This window comes from Hemibagrus wyckioides, linkage group LG02 (assembly GCF_019097595.1).
Source record: "Hemibagrus wyckioides isolate EC202008001 linkage group LG02, SWU_Hwy_1.0, whole genome shotgun sequence".
In the NCBI taxonomy this organism is placed as follows: Eukaryota; Metazoa; Chordata; class Actinopteri; order Siluriformes; family Bagridae; genus Hemibagrus; species Hemibagrus wyckioides.
The window spans coordinates 9887414-9913357 of NC_080711.1; the positions used below are offsets into that span (position 1 = coordinate 9887414).

Here is a 25944-nt window from a genome sequence, read left to right on the forward strand (position 1 = left end):
GAAACGAATGAGATTTTACTACCATTATTTTGTAGAACACAGTAAATCAGGAAATAATTCAAATACAAATATAACTTTAATTAATTCACCTCCGACTGCCTTGTCTATCCAAACAGAAATGGAAAATATAAAAGTCACTTTAATTTACAACTAGGTACGACATACCAAGAAGCCATTAAAAACAAAAACAACACCAGCAGCAGCAGCAAACAACAACAAGAACAACAACAACGATAATAATAATAATAATAATAATAATAATAATAATAATAATAATAATAATAATAATAATAATAATAATAATAATAATTTAATTTTTGAGACTATGTCAGTAAAGGTTAAGTTTGTACTGAGGAGACTGATTTACGGCGCAGCGCAACCCTTCCATTATTGTGTACCGTAAATCTGTCAACCCTACTGAAACGCCTTTCTGTGCGCAACACCACGAGGTAACAGTGCGTCATGGGGAAATCTTAATTTATTTAACATTAGTTTCAGCAAAACAGGTTAAAATATTTGTTTTATATAAGCTTAAAAATGTGAACGAACAGCTATAATGTACGATACAGACCACAACTAGAAGAAAGAAGAACTGATACACGAAAAATGGAATGAATTGAAGTCATACTGAGAGTATGTTTTTTTTCTTTAGTTATTATTATTATTATTATTATTATTATTATTATTATTATTATTATTATTATTATTTCACACATTAACTCTTAGCTTTAGTATCAAATTTGCATTCAATTTGATTGTATTTTATAACTAATTATACATATTACTATTTTTAACTTCAATATATTGCTATGTTTTCAGAGACTTTGGATTAAATGTAAAGATTCCTCGAAATCCAGAATATTCCTCTTCATTGAGCACACTCATTACTCTTGGTTGTCTGTGGACATAATGGTATCTCTATCACAGCAACCACTGAGTTAGTTAAATATTAATATCAAAAGAAGAGCACCCAGTTGGGAAGATAGGAGGTTAAAGGAAAGTAATTGACTATTGAGCGGTGACTCTCAAAATAAAAGAATTTACATATTTTCTAAATAGTTCTGTAAGCTATGTTTATAGAGGATGAATGTTATAGTAATATTGCGGCTAAGATTACAAAAGCAGGTAAAAGGGTAATCCTTTTGCTATAATTGTTGACAATGGCTATTTGCCTTTCATAATATGTATCCGCACACACACACACACACACACAAACACACACACAAACACACACACACACACACACACACGCACACACACCAATGAAAGAGAGAGAGAGAGAGAGAGAGGGAGAGAGAGAGAGAGAGAGAGAGAGAGAGAGAGAGAGAGACTGTATAGGACACAAAGCTGGCGCGCGCGAGCTATATATCTCTGTGACTACACAGTGCTGACCTCCGCTCTGCGGCTTTTTAGAATAATAATTCAGCAATGCGCGAAGGCTATTTGTTTCGCAATTAGTGGCGTGAGTTAAAGCAGGCACCACACCACCAGTGTTACAGGGCCAAGTGGCTGAATCTTCCAACAAATCTTGGAGAGCTTTCCTGATGGGAGTATAGACCAATATCAGAAAAACCAAGGGGAGGGGATATGGTGATACAATATGAAAAGATGTCACACGAAAAAAGCCGCTACATTTTTGCAGGCAAATGGTTTGAAGTCTCTCACACAAACTACGATGCCAAAATGCACGGCGTCACTCAGGATCTGGGGAGCTAGTTAGGAGATATTGAGAGGAATGTGTTGCAAAGATATACATATATCTTTGCAACACTGTGTGTGTGTGTGTGTGAACGTAGTCTAAGCGGTTTGAAACCCGAAACAAGAAAGACACGTGGAAGAAAAGGTCTTGGCAAGGCCGCGACTCCTGTTGTTTTAAGGGCCCCGTTGGTTTACACGACTGTCTGAGGAAAGAGATAGCATATTGCCCTCAGGTTACAGTGCCCCGACCGCGCTGTTATGACAAACTCGCCCTGGGCCTTTGCTGGCCATGGAACACAGAGCGTAGTCCAGCCTGTGCCGGGTCAAGGGTTTCAAAGGGTCAGTCTGTGTCTTCGCAACAGACCTAATCGGTCAGAAAAACGTGTCCCCTGTTTGAACCCATCGCAGCCATTCTGCCCAAGAATTGATTTTCCCTCATCTCGATACGAATTCCTATATTTTTACAATTTGTTTCTTTTGACCACGCTTCAGGCCGCGTAGGTCCACTGGGGGTGTAAATGCCCTGAGCCAGAACTGCCGACCTTTTTCAAGATACGGTAGCGATTGATTCGCAGGGGTTAAATGACGGTGAGTGCGTTATCAGATGCAGTCGTGCTCATCTAAGCACACAACGACAAGCAAAAGCATTGAAGCAATTTGCTACATGCCGTTTGTTTTAGGCAAATTGTTTCTGCTTTCGAAACATTCTCCGCCGTCCTTTTAATTCTTTTCTGGCCAATAGAGCATTGAACAATTCATTCTAGAAGCCGGCCGTTTTTGCACCTGTGTGCCACCCAAGCGCTTTGAAAGAACAGAACTGCAACGTAGTGCAAAAAAGCAATATGACTTGCAAAAGAAATAAACAGCCATAAACAAGACCTTATGCGAGCAAGCAAAGAATAACCAACAAATTACCAACTTCGTTTGAAATAAAGAAATCAGACTGGAAGCAAATCATAATGTCCAATATATGCCAGTTGTTTACCTCACATGCACATTTGAGCTCTTGAATATTAACCCACACTCCACCCCCAACTACCCCCTCTTTTCTCTTTCTCTTCTGTCTCGAAATACGTCTCTCCCTTTTACACTTTCAGAGACAATTCTTGATTTCATTACAGAGGTGTCAGGACAAAAACATTTGGACCACCAACATCTGAAACATGAAAACAGCGTAACCACAAAGTCACAACGCACGCTTCCCACAAGTGAGCATTTCGTGCATTTCTATCAAACTGACCAGGAGCGACACTACAGCATTTGTGCCTGTGCTATCCGACTGTGAGGACAGTGACATATAAGGCAATAAAACTTGCAAACAAAACAAAGCCCTTTACCTTAATTGCTGACATCTCTTGTCCGATGAAGATTTCCACTTGTGCAATCATTTCTTCAAGAATCTTGTTCATGGGACATTCTTTGCCAAAAAAAAGTTTTCTTGTGGCATGACTTGGTAATAGGTTGTGGAGAAAGGAGGGGGTGTCTTCAAGTGTCCTCCAAGATCTTACTGCCCTCCTAGCAGAAGGTCTGTGCAGTTGTGCTGCTGAATAACAATAGAGAGAGGACTTGTTTAAAGAGAAGCTGTGATTAATGATTTTTTTGTATAATTCTCACATTTTTCTTCGGGCATCTGTCTACAAATAATGGCGATGAACTTTTGAAACCCTTAAAAGAAATCTGCTCACCCTATTCAGAACTCCGTGGCCGAGGCCCTTTCTCTGAAATATGGCAGACTCTCGCACGAGAATAGAATTCCAAGGTGACATTATATTAGATACCACACACGAATATATTCATTTCTAAGCAGAGTTTTCTATTGGGAAATGTTATAAAAGCCATTCGCAGACTATGTCGAATTTCAGCTTTATATATTTATGATATGATATTTAAAACTTACATGGTGATATGATATTTTATCTATATGGAGACTTGATTATATGGTGAAGTAGACTTCGCATATGTTGATCGTTTTATCTAGATGACGATACATTTTTTAGCTAAGGTTAGACTTGATATTCATTCATTTTTTTTATTCAGTGGTATTTTTTTTAGCAAAAGCAAAAAGTAATAATAACAGAATACCCCTTTTATTACGTTGATACCTAAATAACCGGCGCATATTGTGTATAGTAAATATACGTTGTGCTTTTCATTGGCTGCTAACATTTGTGCAGACTGAAATTTATGGCCTTGGTGATTCAAAGACAGCATTTCGCAAATAAAGGGTGAAAAACAGACAAATGGCTGAAAGCGGGATATGTGTTGAGAAGACACGCTGATGTCAACAGGCAAGTAATAGAAAATTTTCTGGATGGCACGGAATGCTAGCAGGCCAATTTAAGACCACACTTTGTTCAACACCGGCAAACGGAATGCTATTTTCTCCGGCTCTATATTTTCGATACCTTCTGTAAGAAAAGAAAATGAAAATTAATACTAAGGCTGTGCAATCCTAAAGAAGCCATTTGTCTTCTTGATTATCTATTTGGTTGTCAGCGTTTGAGCTATGGCACTGGCCCGCTGCTTTGCAATAAAAACACAGCTTGCTCTGGCAAAACACCCAACACCTCTGTGCAAAAATTATACTCATTAAATCCTTAAAAAACCCACGAACGGAGTAGCACATTTGAGTGGTCCTGTTCTGCTTCGAGGAGCAGAAGGGTGTGCAACATTAACGAGAAAACTGAAGGGACGTGTTTTGTGATTTAGAACTAGATAACAATGCCTAATGTACTAGGATTATTCGGAGACAGAAGGTATAAATTACACAGTCATTTTTAGGGCAGGATACTACCAATTGTTTTACAAATATTGGACGTAATTGACCCACATTCAATGAAAAATGTTTGTGATTTATCAGTTAATATCACGATTAATGACAATCACCGCCTCCACGTAGCACATTAACTATAACTCCACAAGAGTACAGGACACGAGAAGAAATACAGTGATTATTATTTTTATTTATTAAATTTCTATAGCTATTTACAAATAACAAAGGTGAACAGTGAAAGGCCTACGCAGAAGAAGGAGACATAGAAATGTGAAAAAAAAGAAAAATAAATCATCACCAGGAAGACTGATCTTTGGAATGTCAGAAATATTCTTATACACGATAAAATATAAACACATTAGAAAGAAAGAAAGAAAGAAAGAAAGAAAGAAAGAAAGAAAGAAAGAAAGAAAGAAAGAAAGAAAGAAAGAAAGAAAGATGACATACGTGCATTTGTTTATTTGACGTAGAATAAAACAGAAACTTAAAGACGAGGTAATAGGGGGAAAAACGAAAATAGAGTATCTCATTCATTCATGCAATATACGCATTTCTCTACATAGCCCTGGCGACAAGAATATTTAAATTACATTGCAACGTACAAATAAATGCTGATATTTTTGCAGAAAATAGCATTCTGATCAAATGACTTCAAATTTATCACTTCATAAAACTAGACAACAAAAACATTAAAAAATATCAACTGAGGTAATTCGAATATTATTAGCAGTGCTCATTTTAAATAGTTTTGCATTGTATTGTTTTGGTTATCTATATGCCCGGTTTGATTCAACATTTCTTACTGTCATCTGAATATGAATAATATCTAAATCAGATATTTTCGTACACACCGCATGATTTCCCTGTTCTCAATTTGAAATGCGCTAAATAATTAAACACAGATACGTGACCTGTAAGGTTCTAGTAAGTCCAAGTAAGAACATTTAGACCTCACACAATTTCAATCAGCCCCACTGGCAAAACAAAATATTAAATGTGAGAGTAACGTTAGAGATAAAAGAGGAGCTTCATATTAAGAGAGCAATGTTCAGCTACTTTTGTAGGCTACAAGCCAGCAAAGAAAGGGGGTTTTGAAAATGGCTCTTGACAAAACAAGGAGACTCATTTATTAGGCACAATTCTAGACGTCGAGGTAATGGGCAGGCCTACGGTTCATCCTTTGTGCCACAGAGTAAACATGACAAATGGGACCGAGTTTGGCATGATTAAAGATGAAGCAGGGATCCATCTTCACCAAATCTGAAAACTGTCTGCTGCCTTCTGTTGTTATGGAGAGGTCGAGAGAGCAGGAACCAAGGGCACAGGATTAAACTGAACTGGGAGTCAGCACAAATGTAGAAGTGTTTGAGTTCGAGTCTTCACTCCATTTGTGTTTGAAATTTCACTGTGCACCCTATCATTACCCCACTTCATGTAATATCCATGTAGTTTATAAGCGACGAGGTTGAGCATTTCTAGAGCCTCACTGCTAAAACTGAGGTCTTAAAATGAGCGTCTTTCAAATGAGCGCAAGGAAGCTATAGAGTCTGTGGAGGTGCGCTAGCACGGTTCTGATTACTGCACAAGGGGCCACCGTTTAATGTCGAGTTGGCCGAATTGCTGGAGCGGATCTTCGTGTTGGGCAGCTTATGGTCTTTCTTCCACTTCATTCGCCGGTTTTGAAACCAGATCTTTATCTGTCGTTCGGAGAGGCAAAGGGTGTGGGCGATTTCCACCCTGCGCCGGCGAGTAAGATAGCGGTTGTAGTGGAACTCTTTCTCCAGCTCAAGAACTTGCTGTCGCGTGTAAGCTGTGCGTGAGCGCTTGGGTTCTCCCCCCGAATAGTTCGGGCTCACTGCAGGAAAACAGAGCGACACATTAACAGAAGTCACACAATAATTTACTTAAGACACGCAACTAAAATACATGCATTATATACAAAAGAAACTAATCCCTGCGTAAAACGTTTGCCTTGTACACCTTTGCAAACGGAATGCTTATGCTGTGTGAGTATTTTGGTAATTCACAAATATAAAAGGGAAAAACAACAGCAATTATTTCCTATGCTGTAATGCCAACTTTAGTGAATGTTGGCACAGACAAAAAAATATAAAGAAGTAAGCTGCAGCCACAACCTATTAAATATCAATTTTCCATGTTGAAAAACGCATAAAAATCCACGTCAACAGTTTGTTTTAACGACGACACTGCATCAGCGTCTTAACATACTTGGTACTTGAGGGTCATTTTAAACAAGTACACTAAGGTCTCATTTGCCCTTATTTCAGTACACTTAATGAAAGGTTTGAAAAACGTAATTACTGCAGAATGATAGTACAGGCCTAAACTGGTTTGTTTGCCTTTGGTGTCTTTATAAATGTCAATATCTTCTCTGTCATGGAGTTTTTCACGAACAATATTGAGGTGACAGAGCAAAATATGCCATTTTACATCAAGCCACTTAAAATCAAATTACCAAAACATAAACCGTAACTTATGGGTTACTAGAGGACTCATAAAACCTTCCCGGGATGAAATTAGAACGAGCAGGTCGCACAGACTTTAAAGGTACTTTGAGAAGAAGTGCAATAAAAATTTATGGGGGGTGTAATTATATTGCCCTGCAAACAGCCGATCGTAAATCTCGACCAAGGGCTACTTCACATGGGGACCAATAGATTTAACACCCGACATTAGGAGTTCTAGAGTGTGTGAAATGTTTGCGCACGGCGACGCACAAGCAAAAGAAGTTTAGTCGCACTTACCGATATTTACGTGGACTTTTTTCATCCAGGGGTACACCACGGGATCCTTTCGAGAAGTGGCCGAAGGAGTGCTCTGGTTAATGGGGGTCTGACCGCAAGCAGGCGGTGGGCTCGGAGTTACCGAGTCGCAATGGTGGCTAGGTTCTGGGAGAGGGGTCGAGAGTGCAGCTGAGTTTAGTACGTGACCCCGAGGAGACATCACCACAGCGGGCTGCCCTGGACCCTGGCACGACGAGTAGGGTGGATCGCCGCAGCCCGACCGCTGATGGTAGATCGACTCATGCTGGAACGATGTTTCTTGCCTCTGGGCGCTATAGTAGTCCGGGGAGTGACTGGGTAGGTAGTCGCTTTGAGAGTACTCCTCGCACGGTGGAAACTTGGGGTCCACATAGTTGGAGTTGATCAAATAGGAACTCATGGCCATTAATTTCTTTGAATTGCACAGAAAATATACTAAAATTTATATCTATCCCTTTACTCGTTTTCCTGTTTCGTAAAACCCTCCTACTTTCTGTCAAGTGAACAAAGTTAAGAGTCCACGTGACAGCAGTAGCCAATGGCGTGCATCCTTCCAATTCCCGGATTAGGAAACGAGAAAAAGGATTTTAGACTGTGTTCATTATCGGCGCACAGTTTGGGACAATATAACCACGTTTCATATTTTAATGCGTTGGTTTGAGATTAACAAAATGGCAGTTGAAACAAAACACACATTAACGTAAACTGACATGCCGATAAAGCCACCCTGGACTTTCACATAAGCACAGACCTCCGAGACTAAGCGACTCCCTCTCTCTTTCGTCTTGAGTACCTCAGTTTAATGAGAACATACACACTCCTCTCCAAAATGTGGTTCAGATGTTCCGAACTTGAATACTCCTTTTTCTGGGCAATACTCATGAAAAGCAATACCAAGTGAAAGGGCAAACCGCTCCCTCTGACGAAGCTTTTAAATGCACTTGCTAATAATGGTGATAGAATGGAGGTGGCGTGATCTGCGTGTCAGAGATAAATCTGGGCTTGTTTAGGATCGATAGAAAATTCATCAACTAATTCAGGTTACAAAGCCTCCTAAATCAAAACTAAGGTCTTTTGCATTTAAGCACACTCTGCAGTCATTCCCCATACAAAGAGCGCGTTTATTCTGCATTTTGATTTACGCCCCAAGCATAATTGACCGTTAACATTGCTTGTACTTTGTCGCTGCCTTGATTCTTACAATTCTAGAAGCATTCTGGTGTGATCATCACTGGTATTTAACTTGACAAAACTGTTTTTTAAAGCTTTGTACAACAAACTCTAAAATGTTCGTTATAGACATACATTTTTTATTTTATTTTTAAAAACATAGCTCTATATTATACCTTCTTTTTCCGTTGATGTTGCATTGCGGTCTGTATATCAACTACATACTCCCCTAGATACGAATTTGTGACTGTGTGTCTGTTCACACAAATCCGGATCTACAGGGTATATATAGATGACAGGTGTCCTCTTGACAGATATCGAATGGAGTTACTCACCTTGACAGCTTATCCTCCATGTCAAGGTATACCACCTGGAAGAATCTGCTTTTATTATACCATTGATCTATTAAAGAAATGAATTGGCCATTTTTCACGTAATGCTAATGCTAAGACTTGTACTCGTTAGTGGTACAGTTTATGAAAAACTCTGTGATGTCCATGTCTTTGATGACGTATACATACAAAATAAATACAGGGGCAACAAATCACTGCAAATTGGTTCAGATTCAGGCACTGCAAATTCATGTCTTGTGCCTTATAAAATGGATGACGCAGACTGGAATTAAAGCAGAATACAGCAAACATAACAAAAGCAAACATAACAAAACTAAACATTTTAAAGAAAGCACCAACTAAAACACAGCAGTCTTCATTCTAGGCCGGCAGCCCTGTTTATCCTTAGAGAAAATTTCAAACCAAGCAATGTATCATATCAAAACATTTAGAGCGAATTCAGTACAGCTACCCAACACACATACACGTATAACATGTGTGTGTGTGGTGTATATATATGTATATATATATATATATATATATATATATATATATATATATATATATATATATATATATACATATATGAGTGTGTGTGTGTGTGTATATACGCTATACGTTATACGTGAATGCATACGTGTATATATATGGCGGTACGCATGCCAAAATACAATACATCGCAGCAAATTACAGTGTTATAACTTTGCTACACAGACTATTAAAAATAAAACACATAAAACATAATAATATAAATTATATATATATATATATATATATATATATATATATATATATATATATATATATATATATATATATATATATATATATATATATATATATATATATATATATATATATATATATATATATATATATATATATATATACCTAGATACATTTTATGTATATATAACCGGATGTATAACGTAACCTAGTCTAATTTCGTTCTTAATAACATTTACATATTTTACAGTTATACATCTATATTTATTATAATTATTATTATGACACTTTATTTGTCAGAGCAGGTGCACTACACGGTATGTTCAAAATTATCGAGCTTGTGTGATTCAACGTTTCTGTAAAAGAGACAAATTCATGAAGCTGTTTGGTAAATTTGTTAAAATTAAGTAAAATCTTTAAAAATCGAAAAATTCCTTATTTCATTAAAACAAATGATGAATATTTGTCTTCTTGCAATTGTATATTTGTAAAAAAAAACAAAAAAACAACCAAAAAAAGACATATATTATGCGTGATCTTCAGCATCTTTGGATATTACTTATTGCCCATTAAAAAGCCTCTCAAGGTCAGCTAATTTCCTGTAAAATGATTCTCATAAATTTATGTTCAGTTTATTTTTATTGTACTTTTATAATGGTAAAGACAGCTTCTGGGCTAATATTAGTTACTAAGCAAGCTTTTTTGAACAATATTTTTTTAGAATGTGGATATTTTTATTGTACGAAAGCAATAAGCTTGGCTATATTTAAAAAAAAAGAAGAAAATACCCATATAGGAAAAAAGGAGAAAGTTTGTCCTTTCTGACCACTTCAACCCTTTCACCTCCCGAAGTCCCCGACCTCGCCTTCACCCCATCTCCCTCTAAAAGGCATTGGGACCTCGAGCCATCTGCCTCATTATAGGGTTAATCCGTACACCCACGGGCGTTCGAAACACAAGATCCGTGACTTCAGCCACGGTATAAATATTCACAATATAAACCCACACTCTCAACCACCCGACTTTGCAGAACTCGAAATCAAAGTCATAACTCCGTTATGAAAGGGGGGGGGGGTCACGCTCGCCACACTGCACTAAAGCACGTGGTCCGCTCAGGCAAAACACCTGCAGAAGAGAGCACGGCGATATGTAAATGATGGGCCAAATACTTTACTTACTTTTTTGCCTTCGCGTGTCGTTTCTTGTTTCTCCGAGTTCGCTCTCCACAATATAGTCCTGACGCCTTCTTCATATGCCGGACACAAACGGGACGGGACCCCGTCGCTATTCCGAAGCCTTTCTTTCTGTCACGACGGTACCGCGAGACCCACCGCCACCCCCGCCCTTCTTTCCTCTTTTTTCTAACGCCACAGGTTTAGCCCGTGACCTCGCCGTGATACCTTCGTGCAACTCCCACTCATTTCCGCGATCCGATCAAGAAAATTGTAAACAACACAATACCTGAACCACAAAAAGACAAATGATATAAAACATCCATCTACTAACTTCTTACTCAAAACGCTCTAGTCCGTTTCCCGGTGTCTCTTTAACCTTTCTTGGCGAGGAGAGGGGGGTTTCCCCGCACAATGCAGCCTGCTGCCTCTCAGAAGTGCTAAAAATAAAATGCATGTTAGACTTGCTCCGTCTTGAGCATTAGACTACAATATCATTGGACGCTTTAAGGCATTTTGTTGTGGACTCTCAGGTTTTCGTATTAATCTCGCACTTTGGCAGTCTTTGTTAAACAGCGAGGCGTGTCACAAGTCCCAGTACATTTTAATATTTGTTAGACGCGCTGACCTGCGGTTCACCCCTTCTCTGGGTCTCTCCCACTCGCAAGTTCTATAGTAATGCATGCACAGTTTGCGTGCACATATTGAATTGTGCCCAGGTCAGAACATTGAAGAAAAATGACTTGGGTGGGTGGTGGGGGTCTCATTCTAAATGCCTTTTGAAATCCACAAATTAGTTCAACCACAGAACGTGTTTTACTAAAAAAAAACAAAGAAAGTCTCAATCTGAAAAAAAACCCACAGCAATCTGGATTGTGCATTAAAGCACACATTAAGAACATTGTACAGCCTAAACCATTAGGCAGTAATGAAATAAAATATTTTACTCATCGTGACAACACAAAAGTAAACCGCGTGTATTATCCAGAATTAGGATTTTAAAATACCCTGGGTCGCCTGATAAATATTAAACATCGAGCCCAAATAAAGCAATAGCTCTGAGAATACTATACATGATCATGAATTGTCTTAAAAGAAGGCATGAACTAAGAAAAATAACAATGCACGCCACATTTCTGCCAGGCAACGGCAAATGCTACGGTGGAATGGAAATTAATTCGATGAACTCTGCGTGAACTCCATAGGAGACGCGTATTCTAACACATTTATTCCCCACTTATGCACTGTAATTTTCAAAATAGTGATTCGATTACAATTTTGATCCTTGGCCAGCCTAGTTTGTTCGAAAATTTGTATGAATAACGGCATTATTAATTTACTAAATTATGCATTTCCTTTGTTCAAAATTCATTTTGCCCGTCAATCACTTGAAAATGGCTCCGTTATTTACTATACATCAACATGGCAAGCTCTAGTATTCTATACTATTTTTAAATTTAGCCAAAACTACTTTGATGATTCAAAGATTCGGCTGAATCAAATGTGCGGCGTCATTCTATTCTGAAATCGTTGATTTCAGTTTGAAGTCAAATTTGAAACTGGCCGGGATTATATTTTTAGCTTTATTATATGGCAAGTGAATACAGAATATTTGTGATATTTTTTCTCCTGTTTAAATTTTTTATTTATTTAAAAATTTTCTAATAAGGTTTTTTATTGAGCATTGTCAAATAATATAATTCATCGTCATCCTCCTAGTCGTCGTCATCATAATCATAATATTCAACAACAACAATAAAATAAAAATAAATAATAATAATAAGAAGAAGAAGAAGATTATTATTATTATTATTATTATTATTATTATTATTATTATTATTATTATTATTATTATTATTATTATTAATAATAATAATAATAATAATAATAATACACAGTTCTGGCAGAACCACAGTTCTTTTCCTCCTTTTCCTCTCTCTCTCTCTCTCTCTCTCTCTCTCTCTCTGTCTGTCTGTCTGTCTGTCTCTCTCTCTCTCTCTCACTCACTTTGCCATTGACATCTAGCAACTGGTCTTGCAGTCGACAACCAACAGTCGAATCTCACACCACATAAACTTTTGACCCCTTAACTTTTTGACCCCGCTCATCTCGCTCGCCTGTGTAAAAACACTTGTATAACATTCAGTTTCTCCAAATAATTAAAAAATATACTATTCAAAAACGAGGCTCGTTTATATGAATTTATTTTGCTTGGTGTGCTTCCTGGGAGGTTCATAAACCGTGAAGACTTGTCGCATGAACGGAATGTGTAGCCGCCATTTTAAACAAACACGAACGCTATACTGAAATTATTCATTTCTCTTGATAAACTGAAAATTCCATAACACCGAAGCTGTGACAAAATATAGCAATGGAGTTTGTTTTAAAATGATATAGGACGAGTTGTAAAGTCGGCTGCAGAAGCCAGCGCCTTCCACCTTTGTGAAGTTGGTCTAAAGCGGGCTCTGCTGGCGACTTTGGGACGTTGCATTAGACGAATAGTCTAGCGCTCAAACAACAAATAGGAAAAAGATTTGGCAAGGTGATTTTGTACAAATGTATTTAAAATATGTTATTATACAGCAATATATTTCTCATGTTTAAGACTATTTATTAATCATTCTTGCAGAGTTTTCGTTAATGTACTGAAGGAAACAGCTGGATCTCTTTTTTTCTTTCTAATTGCATTATTAAAAAATTTTTTCATGTTGACAAACATATTGATTTTTAGCAGCTGCACATTACCAGACTCATTAAAAGTTTCTGGTGTGCGTACAGTTTTTGTTAATTCAATAAAACGCACATAAAACCTCAAAATGTTCGGACTTTTTTATTAGACACCCGAATCCATCACTTTATTAAAATATGATACAGTGAGGGAGAAGTAAAAACATAGGTAAATAAAAACATTCCAGCCACATTTTCGCCTATTTTTCGAGTGTAAACATAGCGTAATTGTGTGTGTTGGACAAGCATTGTTTTTCGCCTGTGCCCTCCTAGTACTTCTCGTCTGGTGACCTCTGGATGATCCCATTCTCATGAATTATGGATGAGAAATGCTTCTGGATTGTCTCTATCCATATCCAAAACGGATTAGGAATTGAAAATTGCAATTTAAATGTTCAAAAATCTTTAGGTTAGTACCGTCAGCAGCTACAAAGCCAGCCAAAGCACACAAGAATTAGATTGAATTATATACTGGACTTACCCCAGAAGAATGCATAACATACCTGGAGAAACGATTAAAGCTGATTTTTTATTTCTGTGTTTGATTTTTGTCTAGAATAATGAATACATAATCACCGCGAACGGACAACGGTGAATTATGAAACGGCTCTATTTATACATTGGGGAGGGGGGGTCTTGGATTTGTTGTTTGTTTTTTGTGTTGTTTCTATATCTATCCAAAAAATAAAGATTAAAGATAGCATATTATCCTAACAGACACAAGTGTTTTTTTTCTTTACTATATTACTATAAAGCTATTGTTTAATTGCAACATAGGTTGTAACAGGCGAGAATACAGTTAAGCCTGATTCATATTAGAAAAAATGCAATATGAAAAAATATTGTTTAATATAGCTATGAGTAAGGACGACGCTTTCACATGGAATAAAGCCTTCTATATCGTTAAATAAAATTATACTAAATTAAAGAGAAACTCTCTACCTATTCTTTCTTTTTGTGATTTTATTGGTCTTTGTCGCACACGTGTGACAAACTAAATGTATTTGTATTAAGCTCTGTAAAAGTATGATATTCGAAAAATCGAGTATTATTTATGACGAGTAATATTTTTCATTTTAGTTGAACTTTTTTGTGCAATCAAAAAAATTTGCATATATTTTTTGTATATCTTCCACGAATTAATAGTACAATACACAAAACATTTTCCATTCAATCTACGGATTCACAGGTTTGTTTTATTGAAACGGTTAAAGTACTTAACCATATTTATATATCGGAAAAAAATATATGCATTAAATGTAATTTAATGATGAGTGTCGAAAAACTGAGGTTGAACTTGTGGCTAGTTATCGGGTACACTTAGAATTATGAAACTATAAACACACAAGGTAAATTTTTAAATGCAATTGTTTTTGTTTGTTTACTTGCTTGCTTGCTTGCTTGCTTGTTTATTTTTAAATATTCCTATAGAGGTGACCAGTTAACTTAGTTCTTTGAACTATCTGTTTGAATAGTAACATATTTTGCAGTATTCTTGTCCGGAAGGTCCGCTGCCAGTGCCAGTGTGTTATTCACACATTTCCTTTTTGAAAAATGCATGGGCGGGGATGAAACAAAGATTTACTTGTAGAATTGGGGGAGGTATATTGTAATGTTGCGTGTGTGTGTATGTGTGTGTGTGTGTGTGTGTGTGTGTGTGTGAGCGTGTGCGCCTGCGTGTGTGTGCTTGCGGGTGTGTGCTTGTGTGTGTGTGTGTGTGTGTGAGAGAGAGAGAGAGAGAGAGAGAGAGAGACAGAGAGCATGCATATTTTTATTTTAAAACCTTATTTGGGAAGTGCTGTAGAATATAAAACCATGCAATTTAAGTTGTGATTAATTACATTTAATTAATTACATTTAACACAAAAAAGAAAGAAGGACATATTGTCTAAAAGAAACTGCAAAACCAAAAATATGCTAGTGTCTTTTTTTGTGTCTATTCACAATAAATTCTATTGATTTGTGATAACGCCTAGATGTGACATTAGAATTAATAATCAGCAAGATGAGCACCTCATATATTCATAAGCAATGACAGTTTGGCAATGTTTTTAAAGTAAGTGTGAATATTTTTCTTTTCGGTATTGCAAAACATATACAGGAGATCCCAAATGACATCAGGAAGTTCGATTACTTCTGAAATCTACTAACTTTGTATCACTTTTGCTTGATTAGTCAGTAGATTACATTCTGGACAACCATGTAATGTTCTTCTCACTAGTAATAAAGACTATTCCTGACCTTTTACATTGATATGAGTTCCAAATCCGCAGTTTTCCTCAGTATTATGGAGGGAAAACTTAAGAGACTGTTTTCTAATCTGCAATCCCCTATCCCAAACTCCTCTACCAATCTAGGGTTAAATGACTTACTTGGAGTTTCCACAGTCCACTATCCTCATATCCACATCCAAATGAGTAGAACTGGCGAGACAGCGTATGGACCCGGCACGGGCAGAGAAGTGGCATACGTTATTTTCCTACTGACCCTTTAGAATCCATTCGTAGCAGTTAAACCGTCACTTGCTTTCTAGAATGTGAAATATATAGTACATTGTCAACTCCCCAAAACCATAAAACTAACTTTATGGACCCCACGTGACTTTTGAGAGCCAGTAAGGGGTATCTGTCTGTGGCCTGCGCGATTTTTACGATCTAACTTCAAGATAAAACGCTCATCCATTTGACATGTAAATGTCATACTCACTTTTGGTATAGTTTGCTCATTGGCAAAAACCTGAATCCCAAAAGGCAGACGGCCGGGCGATATGGGGCAGCTGGTCACTTTTAGGACAGTCTACTTGGCTCTCAAAAGTCGTCTTAGACGTAGCAAAACGATTTGGCTGTGGTAAGTTTACAAGTTCGCTACTTGTTTACTGAGAGGCAGGGCTACTGTGTAATGGCGGGTTGTATATCACGAATAAAATATATATATATATTTAACTGTCATTGCCAGAAAGATAAGTGTGACAATACACACGTGATGTCAAAGAGCATCTCGATAACAGCAATTGTATTTGAATTTAACTTTGTGTCTGGTTTAACGATAACTTTGTATTTCTCCTTCACTTCATAGTTTTATGGTAATAGGCAGATTTTTTTCTGACGTGGTGTGTATGTCACTTTTAAAGTTGTAGTAGGTCTGGTGTTCCAGGAATTTAAGCATTCTGTTTGTCCCAGCTTGAAGCTTATTGGCTTGGTTTTTTTGTTGTTGTTGTTGTTTTTTGTTTTTGTTTTTGCTTTTTTTGTCTATGTAAACTATTGAAAAAACTTTCCATGAATTGTGTCGTAAAGTAAATCGTTACAGACTCGGATAATGGTATATGAGAGACATATACAATGGTATCTTTCCATGTGATGGGTCTGAATAATATGAGAACTTTATTTTTTACTCCAAGATAAGCTACAAACAAATACAAAAAGCTAATTGGCAAAATGCGTACAGGCAGTTCGACATGGCTTTTTTTCCCACACACACATTTGCCATTCACTCTGCCTACTACAAATAGCCAAATGATCACAATAAAAGTGTTCAATATGTACAGCATTTTAGGAACATGAACATGATCCAGGAATATACAATTACATAATTTGAATATAACTATACACACGTAGGACGGATACAGGACTCTAAGACTATTTACAAATTTCCATTTTTTTAAAAAATAATTGAAGAATTTGAGCACAAGACAAAAGTCTAATGAGTTTATCTAGACAATGACTTCAAACATATATGACCATGAAACACAGAAGCCTTACTTCTGCTAAAATGAATGCAGTCACTACTAGAGCTAGCTAACAAGAGCATCACTTCATATTTGGGCAGAAGCATCGCTGTAAACTCAATGATATACAAGTTACAGGTAGTAAATAAGTTATAACATTTAGTTAACATGCTAACTCTCAAAGCATTATACATAGCACTTGACAAACAATATTCATAGCAAGAACAACGAGCGGCATTTTTTTTTGTTCATTTTCTCTCGAAATAATAATCAAATTATTAAAAGAACAGCATGTGAACACTAATTTGTTTTAATTTTAGCAGTACCACAGTAAAATGTTAAATTGACTTAAATACCCCAAAACATGCCGAAAGGTGCCGCTTTTACAGTACTCGGTAAGTCTATTGAAATTTTCCTCATCTATTCTCCCCTCGAAATTTCATTGCAGCACTTACAGCATTATCTGCGTTAGCACTATGGCTGGAAAGCGCTACCTGCGGTAGCCAAACTCATGCTCTTCAATTTATTGTCCTTTTTCCATTTCATCCGCCGGTTTTGGAACCAGATCTTAATTTGACGTTCTGAGAGGCATAGAGCGTGGGCTATCTCTATCCTTCTCCTCCGGGTGAGATACCTATTAAAATGGAACTCTTTTTCCAGCTCTAGCGTCTGATAACGGGTATAGGCAGTTCGGGCCCTTTTTCCATCTGGTCCAGTCATATCTGCATGGCAAGATTGGAAAGAAAAACATTAGCGAGTGTGGCGCAATACAACATTAGAACAGTAGATCGCCAAAAGTGTTTTGCAATTTGGAAATTTGCATGCAAATGCTCGTGACGGACTCACGATTTATGACTGAATGAGTAGACTCCAATCGCCAAATGGTACAGTGCACATATGTGCGTAAACAACACTTTTCTTAATGTTTTACAAAAACCTGCATTTAGTAAAATATATAATAGCTTTGGCTTGTAACGACGCGTAATCTTACAGTTTCCACCAGTCGTTTCCCACCAGTTTTGTAACTTTTTTATTGGTTGGTTTTCCTCACCAAAGCATTCACATTCCCTTGCGCCATAAAACAGAACTTTTCAAAGAAACAACAACTTCTAAGCATTTATGACTTGCTGTCCTCTCTTCCACCTCTCTCCCTTTCTCTACCACAGCTTGCGAGGCTCCACACTTGAAAGATTTATGACACTTTCGCGAAAATAAGTAAAGATTAATTCCGCCCCCACTGTTAAAAAGCAAGAAACTTCTTAGCACATATTAGACTACACTCAATCGCAAACAGTAAAGAAGCGTAAAGATAATACGCAAGTACCATGGCTAATATGTAGTTTCCGCATCCAAGGGAATATTTGTGGCGCTTGGCCATCGGTAGTCGCCGAGCTGGTGGAGGTTGCCGTGGTCTCTTGCTTCTGCAGCGTCCGCGGAGCTTGGTTGGCCGCTCTGTGGGAGCTTTCTTCGGTTTCAGATGAAGCACTGGCCTCGTCGATTTCTGTAAAATGTGTACTGTTGGTGAGGTTACTACTCGCAGCGGAAGAGCTTTGGTCGGAAGGGGGTGAAGAGCCTTTGGGTCCTAGGCTCTCGCTGTTAGAGCAGGGCAGCGGCTCCGGGGATGCGAGCGAGCAGCTTGACGGCTGCCGGAATCGCGTCTCCGGGGCTGGAGACTGGAAGCCCCGGGAATTGTCCCCAACCGCCCCAAAGTGGCCAGTGCTGGCTGAACGGTTGACGCTTAGGTCCATCCCATTGTAGTTGTAGCCGTAAGAGCCTGAATGCATGGTGCCGGAGTCCCTGTACGAGGCGTTCATAGCGTTGCTGCTAGTTCCATAATTTAGTAACTGATAGTCAGGGCCATTTGGGTAGCGCCCTGAGAACGAGTTTACAAAGTAAGAGCTCATTTAGGTTGTTTTAGCGAGCTTGATTTGTAGATCTTGGTCGTTATAACGCTGTGCTTCACGATTTATGATGTATTAATGAATTATAGCAATGCACTGTACTTCGTTTTTGCTATGTATGCGGCCAAATATGGGGGTGGGGGTGCGTTTGGGAATCACGTGCTTTTGTTGACCAGTCGTAAATTCTCACTGATGACTTCAAGAGGTAATTCATGCTCTATGGTTACAAATGATGACGAGACGGGGAGTTGTAGCCTCGAGCATTCGTGTGCCTCCCATTGGAAGGAAATGCTGCATGTGAGCAGACAGCGTCACCTACTGGAGATGTAATTTACAACACAATGAATACTTTTCTGGACTATGTGCCTATTTTTTATTCTTTTATTCTTTTCAGAGGGCACGAAACTTCTCTTGTTCTCACAAGAATGATTATTACTGCAGTGTTGTAATGACTTAAAGACAAAAAAATCACTATTTGCATAATGATAATAATAATAATAATAATAATAATAATAATAATAATAATAACATTCTTGTTCTTCTTCATGTTATCTGTATTATTATTATTAGTATAGTAGAAGTTGTTTAGTTGTAGCAGTAACAGTAGAAGCAGTATCTCGGTATGCATGCAAATAGATTTCATTTGCTATTTTCCTGTTATATTCATGCTATTTTAGGTTCTTTGGAAAAAAGGAAGTGTAAGTTCTCAGTAAGCCATAAGAAATGTATGATTGTGATAGATTACCTGATCTGATATATGGTTTGTTGACACAGTTATTTCATGTATGTGCATCACGATGTGCAATCCACCATTGCACTGTACGTTTTTGTCTACATTTAAAATATTCTTGGTGAACAATGGTGAAAATAATCTTGATTATTTTTTACTGAAGCTTTGGCTTTTAACCTTAAGCAATAAAAATTAGAAAAACATACCAATATGGTATGTCAAATATCTGACAGCGAACATATTTTAATTCGAGGAAATAATCTATTGAATTTTGGCCTGCAGATTTGTTCGCGTGAATTTCAGTATAGCCACCATTTTACTATATATAGCAAGATATAAGTAACGTGTAAGAAATAGCTTTAATGCATATTTTATCTCGATTGCTTATTTAAATAATATTGTCTCTCGACTAAGAAATAATTCTGGCTACCGAGAAGGTCAGTCTCCTAAACGTTTGACCCTCTCTGGGTGAGTGCACGTTTCGGACAGGTCAGCTTTCTCCTTTGGCCATCAGTTAAAAATCACTGAACCATTTCCTTTCACTTTTTATAGATTTTTTTAGACTCTGGGGCGGCATGCCTTTTAGTGTTGAACAGGGAAACTGGGTTTTGGGATTGACAGTTGACAGAATATTTAAGTATACCTGTGCCCTGTCGCTGCTAAAGCTGAAGGCAACCACATGGCAATATTTTATTCCTAACTAGCGTCCAATTTAATTTGTTTTCTAGACATATACAGGTATTTTCTAAAGAAGAAATTAACGCATCTGATCTGTGTTTTCTGATAATAGCAGAATTATGTGTCAAAAATAGTGGAACACTGATTCATTTAATATAAATCACATCTTATATGCTTGTGGCTCAGAAATAATTGTTTTTTACTTCTAAAACAATTGTCAACGAACAGGGCCATGAGGATGCTTTCTCGCTTTATTTAATTGTTTCTTCTGATAAATATTACGACAACTGGAATTCACATACAATAAGACTACAAGACTATATAATTGATCCCCCCTTGTTGGTTTGGGGAAAAATGGAAGCTTCGGTCCTATATTTTTCATAAAGTCAGTAGACACCTCACACATTTAATCACCCAACTAAAATAAGTCATTTCGTACAATGAGATTTTATTTGAATTTTTTACAGCTTAAATATGAGTATGAATATAACATTTAAAATATGTGTTAAACATATGTGTTATAGATGTAATAACAAATCCTAAGTCATACTTTTCACGTAAAAAGACATTAATTGGAGACATAACGTAGGTGTTTAAAAAAATAACACTTAAAATGTGTAAGTGGAATGCTACAACAAATTTACCAATACAACTTCACCGAAGCAAATGTATGTACATGGAGAGTTTTTATCCTTCTGATGAGTTATTGAGGTGTCTGCTGCTCAATTCCATAATTTCATTCTGTCCTCTTCTCGTCTTTCTCCTCGCCACTGGTTTGTGATGCGTTGATTAATTTGTTCTCCTTTTTCCACTTCATCCGTCGGTTTTGGAACCAAATCTTGATCTGGCGTTCCGTCAGGCATAGAGCGTGCGCAATCTCAATACGGCGCCTGCGGGTAAGATACCTGTTAAAATGAAACTCTTTCTCCAACTCCAGCGTCTGGTAACGGGTGTATGTCTGACGACCCCTCCGACCAGGGTTACTGAAGGTCCCTGTCCATGAAATGGAAAGAGGAAGGGGGGGAGTGATCGTCGCACATTAACGCCAAAAGCGTGCATATTATAATGATTATAATGACAAATGTGTACTTGGAACACAGCTTGAGGACAGCAACATGACTTGCAAATTTTATGCCTCAAGACAATTATTAAGTGTTCGCAAAACTAAGACTGCGTATTAGCAGATATTCTTGACTTGAAGTAACAAGACTAATCACTGAAATCCTAATTTTTAAAAGGCACTGTTTCTTTATGTGTGCTATTTCATAAAAAAAAATCTATTTCACTACTACAGGTATATTGCTGTGACAATAATTTCCTACATTTAGAGATGTGCTTGCATAAACAGGATTTTTTTTGTACTCTGATTATTACGGTAGAGGAAAGAGCCCATCAAACTGGCACTGCAAGACATTTTAAGATAATGACAGGCTGGTAGAGCAACTCCCCTGTTGTTATAGGCCAAAAGGAACTGTAAAAAAATGCAAAACAATACACAAACTATAATATTGTGTAACAGTTGTAAAATATTAATATAAAAGAGGTAACGTGTCTGCAAAGGTGTTAGGTCTCCTATCCGGTTTCAGTGTTACACTGTAGATACGAATATATGCTGGAGTGAGAAGACTGTATTTACACTCCATGCGCTTCCGGATTTGCACAGTCGGGCGAGTAGCGGTCTTTAACTCTGTAGCCTATAATATCGGTGGCAAATAATGAAAAACATAAGGAAACATGACAACATGTACGTACCACTGCATGAGTTCATTCTTTGCATCCATGGGTACACTGGCACCGCCGGCTTCTGTTCGTCGCCTTCGGTGTAGATACTTTTCCCAGACGAATCTGTGCAATCTGTTTTTCGGTGCTCCTGACTGTGGATAAGAGAATGTTCTTCTATGCTCGAGAGGGCACAGGCGTTGTCTTTTTCCCTGCAATAGCTTGCTGCCGCGTAATCGCAGGAACCGATGGTGGTCGCCCTGCCGTAGGCACCGTTTGTCTGCTGGTAAAAGGAAGAGTGGTATGCCTTCTCCGGGACACTGCTAGCTCCATAAGCAGCACCGGGATAGTGTCGTAAAGGGTCTGTGTATCCGGAGGAGTATAAGGGTATCTGTCCCAAGAATGACTCCTGTCCTCCGGGCAGAGTCACCGGGAAAGTAGAGTTTACAAAATAGGAACTCATTGGGAGGGCACGGTTCTTTTCCTTGGTTTATGATTTGTTGTGTTTTATAGTCCAAGCGGTTTAGCTATTAGTAGTTTATCGGAGATTGGGTTTTAGAAGAGGGGGGGTTGCTGGGTGGCTATGTGCCAGTGCGGGACAGAGGAATACCATACCATCTGACCAGCCACTGACCAATCGCAGGCGACCGTGCCTGCAAATTAGCACTCTTTTTTTAAAGGGGGGTGGTGGTGGGGACCGCATTTTTTCATCCATTCTCTCTTCCTTTTCTTTCATTGACATTGCTTAAAACGAGTAACAGGGTTTTTTGTAACGCTAATTTGAATACGTTGATATATTACCCACCTCAGTTTTGACCGAGGTGTATATACTGACGTACTCGCAGGAGATAAAGGAGGTGCCAACAAATAAACCCAAACAGTGGATTACCAATAAATGACATTTTCTCTGTTAAGTTCTGTGATTGTGCGACTTTATGTTTTCAGTAGTATTTTGTATTGTTTCATATATGTATTTTCAGAGATGCAATTTTACTCGGCCATTTTTAAAAATAATAAACAATCGAAATACAGGCATAATTATACCCATTATTTCAGAGCGATTAGCAAATGATAAACAATTAACACAAAAAATTATATAAAATCAGCGAGCACATACATAAATATGCATTATATTCTCGAAAGCCGAAATATTTGCAACAGGCTGTAAATTTGTATTTATATTTGGATGGACGTACAACAGCCCAGAATTTAGCTTGTGCAAATGTTGCGCAATTTGCGGTTGTAGTAATGTGTTATTTTCCATACGCTCTCCGTCTGATTTTCGACTTTACATGTGCTATGATAAAACAATTTGGGGCATTTGTCTGTTTTAAAAATGGCACGATTCTGACCGCAATTCGTACATACGTTTTCCCAGTTTGGAAATAAACCTATGGCTTGAAAAGTCCAGAAATTAACTCTATTCTATTTCTATTATTACTGCTGTTCACCACACTGCTTTTCAACCCGAGCGTGCGTGTGTTTGTCATTAACCAAGAGTACAGTTATAGTGATTGGAGTCCTGTCGTTATACAACCACTGAACCATTTGGGGCCCAAAAAGTGGATATTTTTAAAAGTGGCTGGGGGTTGTGTGTGCGTTTTACTTTCATTTCAATTTCCCTTTAGAACGGTGAGGATGCTGCGCTTCCTTTTGCATTGCTTAGTTTTCTGGGAGCGGAAAACATCTATTGTGTATCCACTTGCATGAGAAATCAAGAGGAAACAGTGCTTGTTCAAAGTCTGTTTATTATTAATGAGTGATAGCTTTTACTGGTGATTTTGTTATTGATGAATTCTTAACCAACACGACTGACAACGCGATAGATTTTAAGTCAATTTAAAAGTAATTTTGATATTTTATGTTTTACCGACAGATATTTAATGCGGACTGGGGAGCAAAAGAATCTGCAAACAACTCCTCATAAAAGAACATAATGCAAAGCAGAAGTTGTGGAGGATCACCGCGGAGGAAGGAAATCACTTCAGATATATGACTTTGTCAAGTTTGCTGTAACCTCATCTAAAGTTCCCTGAGTTTGTGGTGGCATTGTGTTTATTGTGAGTATGCCTGTGTCTGCGTCGAATTTTCTGAGATCCTCTGTACGGCGTAAATTATATTATAAAATAGCTATTTACCAGTATTGGTTTGAAAACTCTTTTATTTGTCCTGTTTTTCTAAAATGATTTGATTGTAAGTTATAAAATTATCATGTATAATATACTTTTGTAAATCATAGGTACGTTTAATGGATGAATTATGTTTTCCTATTAAATTGGACAACTTGGGTCGTAAAATTCTAACGGTTACTTAGATTTACAATAATGTTGATGTCGAAGCTAACTGAAATCAATTAAAAACTGAAAGAATAGTGTCTTTCAAATTTTGTTCAAGTAAATCTATAGAATAGGTCTGAGCACCATGCTCTCTATGTGTATTGTAAATGGAAAATACTTTGCTTTTTATTAATTAAATTAATAATCAATTTGTTTCATTCATACATAATTTAATTTTAGAATATGTAGTAAATGTATATCTAAATTCCAAGCTAAATTTTGTGCCATGTAGAATATTATTTGTTGGTGTGTTTTGTTAAGAATATTATTAAAGAAGGAATTGGGTACAATATAGTGTTTTGTTGTTAAAATAAAGTGAAGCGGCTGTCAGGGTTAAATAAAAAATAAAAAATAAAAACTCTACCCTGTTACCTCTTCCGAAATTCTGCGGTCCTCTTCCTAGCCACTGACTTTGTCTACCACATAAGTAGATTTAAAAATGTGCCTTGTATAAAACAGCTCATTTCTTTAGCATCAAATTATTTAGACACATTTAAATTCGCTTATCACATGCCACATTTTACTACAGGCTACTTCCGAAGTATTTGTCTGTAGTATAAAATAAGTCCTTGCATTGTCATGACCTGATGTTTAGCAATATACATTTCATTTTGGTCAAAATATTATTTGCACTTGAATTCAAACCTAAAATTCAGACAGTTCATTACTGGGTATGATGCAGCAACCACGCGTAATCTGATGAGTATATTTACTACTGTATGTAATAGTGTATTGTGATTGTATATATACTATTATTGGGTACAATAAAATCATTAAAATGCTAAAGAAAACAGCAAGTGCTACGGTCGGCTTTTGATGTAAATTAAACAAAGTCTGGGCTTCAGAAAAGGAATGTTTGGCAATGTTTACCGTGCAAGTCCACCAAATCATGCATGTATAGATCTACCACCCTGTTTTTGTTGCTGGACTCGTGAGCTCCCTATGTGCCCCTCCTCCTCCTCACTCTATGCCGCTAACCCTCTCTCGCTGCTGGGCTCAATAAAACTCTTGCTTAAACTGGGATGGGGAAAAATCCAGAACCGATAGCCGTGTGTGTGTGTTTGTGTGTGTGTGTGTGTGTCTGTGTGAGTAAGTGTGTGTGTGTGTGTGTGTGTGTGTGAGAGAGAGAGAGAGAGAGAGAGAGAGAGAGAGAGCACCCAGATGAGTCAGTACAGATCAGTCAGTACAGCTAGGTCGGGCCGATTGTAAAAGGGTTTCAAGAGTCAGGACAGTGGATATGAAGGGATATCCAACCCCAAGGCTTTGCTTTTCTGAGCAAGTGGTGAATGCAGACACTTCAAAGAGCGGCAACAACAGCCTCGAGAATTTACAGCCTCTGCATTCTTTTACGTTTCACTGCTATCGGGCTAAGCAACGAAACCCCTTCCAGCGTTTTCTCTTATCTATGGTTCTGTTTGATTTATTGCTTTTATTTCAAAGACTAACAATTTTCATGGCATTAAAGTATGAACATA

The 25944-nt window shown here is 37.5% G+C and overlaps 4 protein-coding genes and 1 long non-coding RNA gene across 10 annotated transcripts in view; 1 reads left to right on the forward strand and 4 right to left on the reverse strand.

Moving 5' to 3' along the window:
- The window catches only part of hoxb3a (homeobox B3a), a 46158-nt gene that overhangs the window by 18280 nt on the left and 1934 nt on the right, over nucleotides 1–25944 (reverse strand). For 2 of the 6 annotated variants that reach the window (XM_058414641.1, XM_058414650.1), the window contains exon 2: nucleotides 3036–3241. The gene's annotated coding sequence lies outside the window, so the exon portion shown is untranslated. Of the gene's footprint in view, nucleotides 1–3035; nucleotides 3242–10660; nucleotides 11174–15753; nucleotides 15893–25944 lie in introns of those variants that run through there. The other 4 variants (XM_058414644.1, XM_058414646.1, XM_058414642.1 and 1 more) reach the window with 4 other exon arrangements.
- On the reverse strand, nucleotides 3250–8681 carry hoxb4a (homeobox B4a). The gene is made up of 2 exons (XM_058414704.1): nucleotides 7237–8681; nucleotides 3250–6326 (listed from the first exon to the last, which is right to left on the reverse strand). Exons 1-2 carry the CDS (start codon nucleotides 7658–7660, stop codon nucleotides 6010–6012), a joined length of 741 nt encoding a protein of 246 aa, XP_058270687.1. The 5' UTR covers nucleotides 7661–8681; the 3' UTR covers nucleotides 3250–6009.
- Nucleotides 16093–24827, forward strand: LOC131368684 (uncharacterized). Its single transcript, XR_009207183.1, has 2 exons — nucleotides 16093–16228; nucleotides 24010–24827. It is a non-coding gene; the product is annotated as an uncharacterized LOC131368684 (long non-coding RNA).
- On the reverse strand, nucleotides 16739–19430 carry hoxb5a (homeobox B5a). The gene is made up of 2 exons (XM_058414692.1): nucleotides 18430–19430; nucleotides 16739–17827 (listed from the first exon to the last, which is right to left on the reverse strand). Exons 1-2 carry the CDS (start codon nucleotides 19007–19009, stop codon nucleotides 17580–17582), a joined length of 828 nt encoding a protein of 275 aa, XP_058270675.1. The 5' UTR covers nucleotides 19010–19430; the 3' UTR covers nucleotides 16739–17579.
- Nucleotides 19561–23422, reverse strand: hoxb6a (homeobox B6a). Its single transcript, XM_058414715.1, has 2 exons — nucleotides 22167–23422; nucleotides 19561–21407 (listed from the first exon to the last, which is right to left on the reverse strand). The coding sequence occupies exons 1-2, from the start codon at nucleotides 22594–22596 to the stop codon at nucleotides 21151–21153; spliced, it is 687 nt and encodes a 228-aa protein (XP_058270698.1). The 5' UTR covers nucleotides 22597–23422; the 3' UTR covers nucleotides 19561–21150.

Bases quoted from the DNA above. Each gene is read 5' to 3' on its own strand.
- hoxb4a (XM_058414704.1), bottom strand. From the start codon at position 7,660: ATGGCCATGAGTTCCTATTTGATCAACTCCAACTATGTGGACCCCAAG. The intron at 6,327-7,236 runs GTAAGTGCGACT...GTTTTCCTGCAG, and splicing joins AAAAGTCCACGTAAATATCG to TGAGCCCGAACTATTCGGGG.
- hoxb5a (XM_058414692.1), bottom strand. From the start codon at position 19,009: ATGAGCTCTTACTTTGTAAACTCGTTCTCAGGGCGCTACCCAAATGGC. The intron at 17,828-18,429 runs GTACTTGCGTAT...CTTGCCATGCAG, and splicing joins GAAACTACATATTAGCCATG to ATATGACTGGACCAGATGGA.
- hoxb6a (XM_058414715.1), bottom strand. From the start codon at position 22,596: ATGAGTTCCTATTTTGTAAACTCTACTTTCCCGGTGACTCTGCCCGGA. The intron at 21,408-22,166 runs GTACGTACATGT...TTTCATGGACAG, and splicing joins AAGAATGAACTCATGCAGTG to GGACCTTCAGTAACCCTGGT.